This window comes from Humulus lupulus, chromosome 6, assembly GCF_963169125.1.
Source record: "Humulus lupulus chromosome 6, drHumLupu1.1, whole genome shotgun sequence".
Taxonomy (NCBI): domain Eukaryota; kingdom Viridiplantae; phylum Streptophyta; class Magnoliopsida; order Rosales; family Cannabaceae; genus Humulus; species Humulus lupulus.
The window spans coordinates 104941284-104948074 of record NC_084798.1 but is presented as its reverse complement, the minus strand read 5'-3'; the positions used below and the strand labels follow the sequence as shown (position 1 = coordinate 104948074).

The window sequence follows — 6791 nt, the reverse complement described above, 5'->3', positions numbered from 1 at the left end:
TCTAGAAAATGATTTCACAAAAAAGAATAAAAAAAATAGTATTCTTAGCTCAACCATTTGAACTATTTATTCTCTTTCTCAAAGATGTTAGAGATAAATAACACTTTGTGCTACAATTTATATTATAAACTTCAACAAACAAGTTGATCTTGGAACCAAAACAGCCAACACATGTAGAGAACATCTTAAAAAGAGACAATCAACCAAAAAAGAACAAGTCTTGAAAGAAGAATAGATCATCAAAAGTGAAGTAACTAGCTATTACCCTTATATAGAGTTCATGAACCTCTTGGAAAAAGCTATTTATGCCATCATCATTCTGGGAATCATGAAGTAGCATCAGTCGTGTATGTATGCTTTTAGTTAAAGAGAACAAGAAGCCAAAACACTAGTGCAAGAAGCATTTCATCTGATATCACGCAATAATATGATAATAAATGAATGGAAATGACCTAATTATTTCTAGCAGTGTTAAATTTGAGACAAGTATCGAGAATATGCAAATATATCCCAAATATATAGATAGTTATATAAAACTAGAGCATTCATATTCTAAGTTTGATGGTATATCCACGTAATGAAGATAATGTTATTAAGTTGTATCGTTAAGTCAATATATGACCATTTTAAAATAAGGAAAAATAAAAATAATGAGAAAAAAAAAACCTATTCTACTTCTTTTTCTTGTTCAATAAAAGATTTCATTGACTTGAGAAAGTTAAGAAAAACATCATAAGATTCCATTAAAATTAATTAACGAGGTTCAAGACACCATAAATGAGACTACTACCTTTAATTAAACCAATATGACCACTACAAATAAACTCATCTTTGTATGAATTCATTATAATATATCTAAATATGATTTGGTACCTAATATCGGATACTGGTACAGTCCCATGAAATCAAGTAAAAGGGATAATGGACTAAAGAAAAGATAATAATAAAAATGAAGTCTAACTATAAGTGAATAACAAGATTACTGCAGTAGATTGTTGTCGCAGAGTTCTTTTTTTCTTTCTGATTGTTTGCTCCTTGAAAGTTTAAGATCCTCAACTCAGTTGATCAGTAAGAATGACCATAACCAATTAACCAACCAAATCAGAATGTATATGAGAGAAAAAAGCATCGGAGAAAATCTTACTATCAATTAGTATCAATTTTACCATTCTTAGTAATAGAATAGGAAACAATCCTATCAAGTTTTGACCTATATGGTTTTAAACAAGTTATTGACACAATCCCTTTTCATAAGAGATGATAACCCTTCATCTATGTTGGAAACTAAATTTTGTGAAACTATTGATGTTTAAGAAAAAAACAGTAGAGACATTTATTAATCGATAAACAAATAAAGTTTTGATGTAGGTAAAAGTAGGTTCAATAAGCAATTACAAATCTTACAAAAAAAAAACCACAATAACTTATCAAGCCATTTAAAGAAGTAAAACATCTAGGGAAACAAACCAGTCATAATTCCAACAAACAGCTATAGATGAATTAACGAGTCTACCTTTCTTGATAGGACTTTTTGGTATATTGGTGAAACCCACCTTCATATTATGATCAAAGAACCTTAAAACTTCTAAAAGCAAGGACAAAGATAGAAACACAACTAGGTGAAATGTCAAATAATTGTTCATTAAAACACAACTATATTGGTGATTGTGTTGAGGGGGGGACCACGAAAAAAGGGGAAGGAAGTTTGCATAAGGATTTTATTGATGGTGTGGAGGAAAAAAAGGGTCACGACCTTGCTTTTAGTTTTGAAGGGGGTAAGGTACCCAATTTCAACGATGGTTTCAATACTCTACATGAAATTGGTGGAATTAAAGGGAAAAGAAGGACCATATCTATCAAAGGCCGTGCTCAGAATGTGGTAAAAAATAAGAAGAGTAGTGAGGCCAATAATGGACAAAAGGGTGGTTTGTCTGAGAAGAACGATGTGGTTGTTGATAAGGAAAGCTATGAAAGGAGGTTTGGGTCTTTGGGGGTTTGAGTCTTCTGAGAAATTGGATAAGTCAGCCCCTTCTTCTTTATTTTTATCGGCGGGTCTTGTTGAACAAGACCGCCGGTCACAATGAAAATACTAAGCTGGAATGTCCAGGGAATTGGGAATACCTGGACATTCAATGCTCTCAATTCCCATATTAGGGTTCATGATCCTGATATTATTTTTCTTGTGGAATCGAAGCTTTCTAGAACTCAGGCGGAGAGATTGGTGTTTAATCTGAACTTGGAAAATTGGTGGGCGGTTGATCGGTGTGGGTTGAGTGGGGGGCTCCTCCTCCTGTGGAAGACGGATGTGAGCCTCAAGGTGCTTTCGTGGTCGACTGGGCATATTGCTGCTATGGTTTTAGGGAAGGGCATGCTACCGTGGCTTTTCTCTGGTTTCTATGGTAATCTTGATCAATCTAAGAGATCTATTTCATGGGATCTTCTTAGAAAGATTAGGAGTATCCAGGCGGGGGCTTGTTTATGTATGGGTGATTTCAATGAGATTAGTCTGAATTCGGATAAAATTGGGGGCAATTCAAGGAGTAGTTTGGCGATGGAAAATTTCAGAAAGGCCTTAGATGATTGTGGGCTTATGGATTTTGGGTCTGTTAGTCAAGAAATGACGTGGCATGGTAGAGGAATCTTGGAGAGGCTTGACCGGGCATTATGTAACAAGGAGTGGTTTGATCTGTTTCCTAATGCTTATGTGGAAGTTCTTGATTGGTTGTGCTCGAATCATAGGCCAATTCTTGCTCATTTCAAGGAGAGAGATTCGGAGGATAAATGTGGGTTGGTCAAAAGAAACACAAGATTTCATTTTGAAGAAGCTTGGTATGAGGATTCTCACTGCAGGAAGGTGGTGTCGGAGTGTTGGGAGAAGGCCGGTTCTTGTAGGAGTGCTATGGGGATTAAAAATAAGATTTTGAGATGTGGTAATTCTTTGAAAGCCTGGAAGATCAAGAGAAAGAAAGATTGGAACAGGGAGCAGAGGGAGGCAAAAAAGGTGCTTTCGAATCTTTCCAAAGCGAATGACCCTAGCTTGTGGAAAGCCTTAAAAGAGACGGAGGATAAGATCATTTGTCTTGAGGAGAAAGAGGAGATGTACTGGAGACAAAGAAGCAGGGCCCTGTGGTTGAAAAATGGTGATCGAAACTCTAAGTACTTCCGCTATAAAGCTTCTGCTAGAAGAAAGAAAAACACTATCCTAGGATTGCGAGATGCTATGGGAGTTTGGAAAGATGAGGAGATTATTGTGGAAAAAGTGATCTGTGACTACTTTAGTAATTTATTCTCTTCGTCGGAGGTTTCTTTTGAGGAGATGGCAGGGGTGATTTCTGGGATGGAAAAGAAGATCTCGGATAGTATGAATAGTTTTCTTGAGACGGACTTCACTGAAGAGGAGGTTATTACTGCAATAAAAAATATGAATCCGACCAAAGCTCCCGGTACTGATGGTCTTCCTGCTCTGTTTTATCAGAAATTCTGGAATGAAGTAAATAAGGATGTGGTTGGGGTGTGCCTTAGTGTCCTTAATGGAGGAGGTTCCATTGATTGCTTGAATGATACATTGATTGCACTGATTCCTAAAGTGGAGAAACCGGAAAGGATTGAGCAGTTTAGGCCCATTAGTCTGTGCAATGTGATTTATAAGATAATCTCAAAGTGTATGGCGGACCATATGAGGATTTCGATGGGGGATGCGATCTTTGAAGCTCAGAGTGCTTTTGTCCCTGGTAGAGTGATTCAGAATAATGCGATTATCGGTTTCGAGGCACTTCATTGTTTGAGGAAAAATTACTATGGAAATGGTACGAAGTTAGCTCTCAAACTGGATATGGCAAAAGCTTATGATAGAGTTGAATGGAACTTTGTGGAGGCGGTTATGCTTAAGTTGGGTTATTGCGGGAGTTGGGTTGAAAAAGTTATGCGGTGTGTGAGATCTATAACTTTTTCTATTCTACTCAATGGCAATATCAAAGGGAATATAAAGCCATCGAGAGGTCTAAAGCAGGGACCCTTTGTCACCGTTCCTCTTCCTTTTTTGTGTCGAAGCCTTCTCTTCTCAAATCAGAAGTGTGGAGGAAAATGGTCTTATTAAAGGGGTCACCTTTGGGAGGGATCGTGTGTCAGTTTCCCACTTGTTTTTTGCTGATGACAGTCTGGTTTTCTTGGAAGCTGATGAGAGGAACTGTTTGGAGTTTAAGCGGATTTTGGAGTCGTACTCAAAGGTATCGGGGCAAGTTATTAACATCGATAAATCGGATGTTAGTTTTGGCAAATCTGTTGGTTTGGAGTATAAGAAAAGGATGGCTGAGTTACTTAATGTAAATCTGGTGAATATGCATGGGAAGTATCTGGGTCTTCCCTCTTTTGTTGGGAGTAATAAAAAAGAGGTTTTTGATTGTATTAGAGATCAAGTGTGAGGTGCTGATTAAAGCTATTATTCAGGCCATTCCTACTTACGTTATGAGTTGTTTCAAGATTCCTAAGAAGATTATTGATAGTCTCCATGGAATGGCTGCTAGATTTTGGTGGGGGTCTACTGACAAAAAAAGGAAGATTCACTGGTGTAAGTGGGACGTTCTATGTTTACCTAAGGATAAGGGTGGTCTGGGGTTCAGAAATCTTCATCTTTTCAATCAAGCAATGTTAGCTAAGCAGGTGTGGCGTTTTCTAAGAAGCCCTAGTTCGTTATGCGCCCGTGTTCTGAAAGCTTGTTACTTTCCTAATGGATCGATTTTAGATGCAAATTGTGGGTCCAATGCTTCCTGTGTTTGGCACAGTCTGGTGTGGGGTAAATCAATTATAAACCAGGGGTCCAGATGGAGAATTGGGAATGGCAATAGTGTAAATGTGCTGAAAGACCCTTGGATCCCTAGACCCAGAACGTTTCGGATTTTTGATCAAAATTTTGTTCGTGAGGATCTTCATGTTATTGATCTTAAGCATGAGAATGGTGATTGGGATGAGGTGATGCTCAAGTGCCTGTTTAATGAAGAGAATGCTAATCTGATTCTTAGTTTGCCCTGTTCTGATACAAATCTGGAGGATAAATTAAGGTGGCATTATACTAAAGATGGCGAATACAGTGTTAAAAGTGGCTACTAAGTTGCTGTTAGTTGCTGTGATATACCTGAAAATTCAGACACTATGAAATCGAGGTCACTTTGGAAAATTATTTGGGTGTTGAGAGTAGCTCAAAAAATAAAACACTTTCTATGGAAGCTTTGCCATGCTTGGCTTCCCACTAACTTTGCTCTTTTTTGCAGGAAATTAAATTGCGACAAAATCTGTTCTCGTTGTTCTCGTGGTGGGAGTGAGGATGTGGCTCATGCGTTATGGAGATGTAAGGAGAGTACCAAAATTTGGAAGGCTTCTTTCTTTTGGCAAAAAATCAAAAGCTGTGAAATTGATCCTGGTCTTTTTATTATGCATATGAACTCTGTTCTGAACAAAAGAGAGTTTGAGTTATTTGTCATCATTTCTTGGCAAATCTGGTTTTTGAGAAACAGGGCTCGGCTAGGAGAGAGGGGTCCGAAACCCAGTGATGTGGTTGAGTGGTGTTCCTCTTTCTGGGTTAATTTTGGGGCTGTGAATGGGAAATCCAGGAAGCTTTCGGTGAAGAGGGAGAACAACAAGTGGAAGCCTCCTGACATGGAGTGGCTCAAGGTGAATGTGGATGTTGGAGTTCAGAAGGAAGATGGATCTTGGAAACTTGCTGCTGTTGCTAGGAACTGGCGTGGGCAGGTCCAGGGAGTCCGGTTGAAGGTGCTTCGAAGTCGGGTGGAGCCGATGGTGGCTGAATTGTGGGCGATTTTGGAAGGGATGAAGCTCGGTGGGGATCTGATCGGGGCGTGTTTTGGAGTGGAGTCCGATTGTTTTGGGGCTGTTGGTGCGATCTGTAAGCCGTCCCCTGGGATTTTTGACTGGGATGGTGTTCTTGATTCCATCTCCTCGCTGGCCCATGTTTCCAATTTCAGGGGGGTTTCTTTTGTCTGTCGTGAAGCTAATCGTTTGGCTCACTGCTTGGCCAAGTCGTCCCAAGTGCTGGGTTCTAGTGCCGTTTGGAATGAGGCTCTGCCTCTTGATGCATCTGCTGTGGCCATTGCAGAGATGCCTATTCCGTGAGTGCTGTTTTTTCTGGCTTTTGTTCCTGTAGTTTTCTGGGTTGCTGTTTCTGGGTGAGGGTGAAAAAAAAAACACAACTAGGTCAAAACGAGGGTGAAAAAACGCTATCATTTAACATAGATTAATCTAGCACTAGGAAACAAAACAACAATACAAAATAAAAGAAAAAAAACAACATACATCAGAAATTGAAACACTCCATAATAGCGGACGGAACTTAGACAAACTAGTCATAAACCACATTCCAATCGACCTAGAGAACCCATAATCAAACCCATTGAGGGGAGTCCAATAATACAAAGAAGCACCACAAATACCAAAACCAAAGGACCACAAAGCCCACTAGTGAATCCCGCAACACAAGAGTGAAAAAGTTCCAAACAGACTTATTCTACTCTGTCTCTGTATCAATCAGTTTGGAGACTTTAAGTAGCAAAACTCAGGTGAGAGAAGAGAATAGCTAAGCCAATCTACCTTTAATTAAACCAATATGACCACTAAAAAGAAACTCATAACATTTATAAATAATAAGTGAAAAAAAAACTTCAATTTACAATATTGTAAGGATATGACCATTACTAACATATACTGAAACAACAAGATCATTAAACTGATCTATTGCCTTCAAAAACCTGGAAGGAATTTAAGAAAAAAAAAACATGTTA

General features: G+C 38.6%; 1 protein-coding gene across 1 annotated transcript; it reads left to right on the top strand.

Moving 5' to 3' along the window:
* Window positions 1-1624: 1624 nt before the first annotated feature.
* Window positions 1625-6126, top strand: LOC133785369 (uncharacterized). The gene is made up of 5 exons (XM_062224616.1): window positions 1625-1977; window positions 2155-4086; window positions 4157-4331; window positions 4447-5057; window positions 5268-6126. Exons 1-5 carry the CDS (start codon window positions 1625-1627, stop codon window positions 6124-6126), a joined length of 3930 nt encoding a protein of 1309 aa, XP_062080600.1.
* The last annotated feature ends 665 nt before the right edge of the window (window positions 6127-6791 follow it).

What these genes read in the sequence shown, in the direction of transcription:
- LOC133785369 (XM_062224616.1), top strand. Translation starts at nt 1,625, where the DNA reads ATGTCAAATAATTGTTCATTAAAACACAACTATATTGGTGATTGTGTT. An exon ending in CAGAAGTGTGGAGGAAAATG is followed by an intron (nt 4,087 to 4,156) that starts GTCTTATTAAAG and finishes TGCTGATGACAG; the next exon opens with TCTGGTTTTCTTGGAAGCTG. An exon ending in AGTTACTTAATGTAAATCTG is followed by an intron (nt 4,332 to 4,446) that starts GTGAATATGCAT and finishes GCTATTATTCAG; the next exon opens with GCCATTCCTACTTACGTTAT.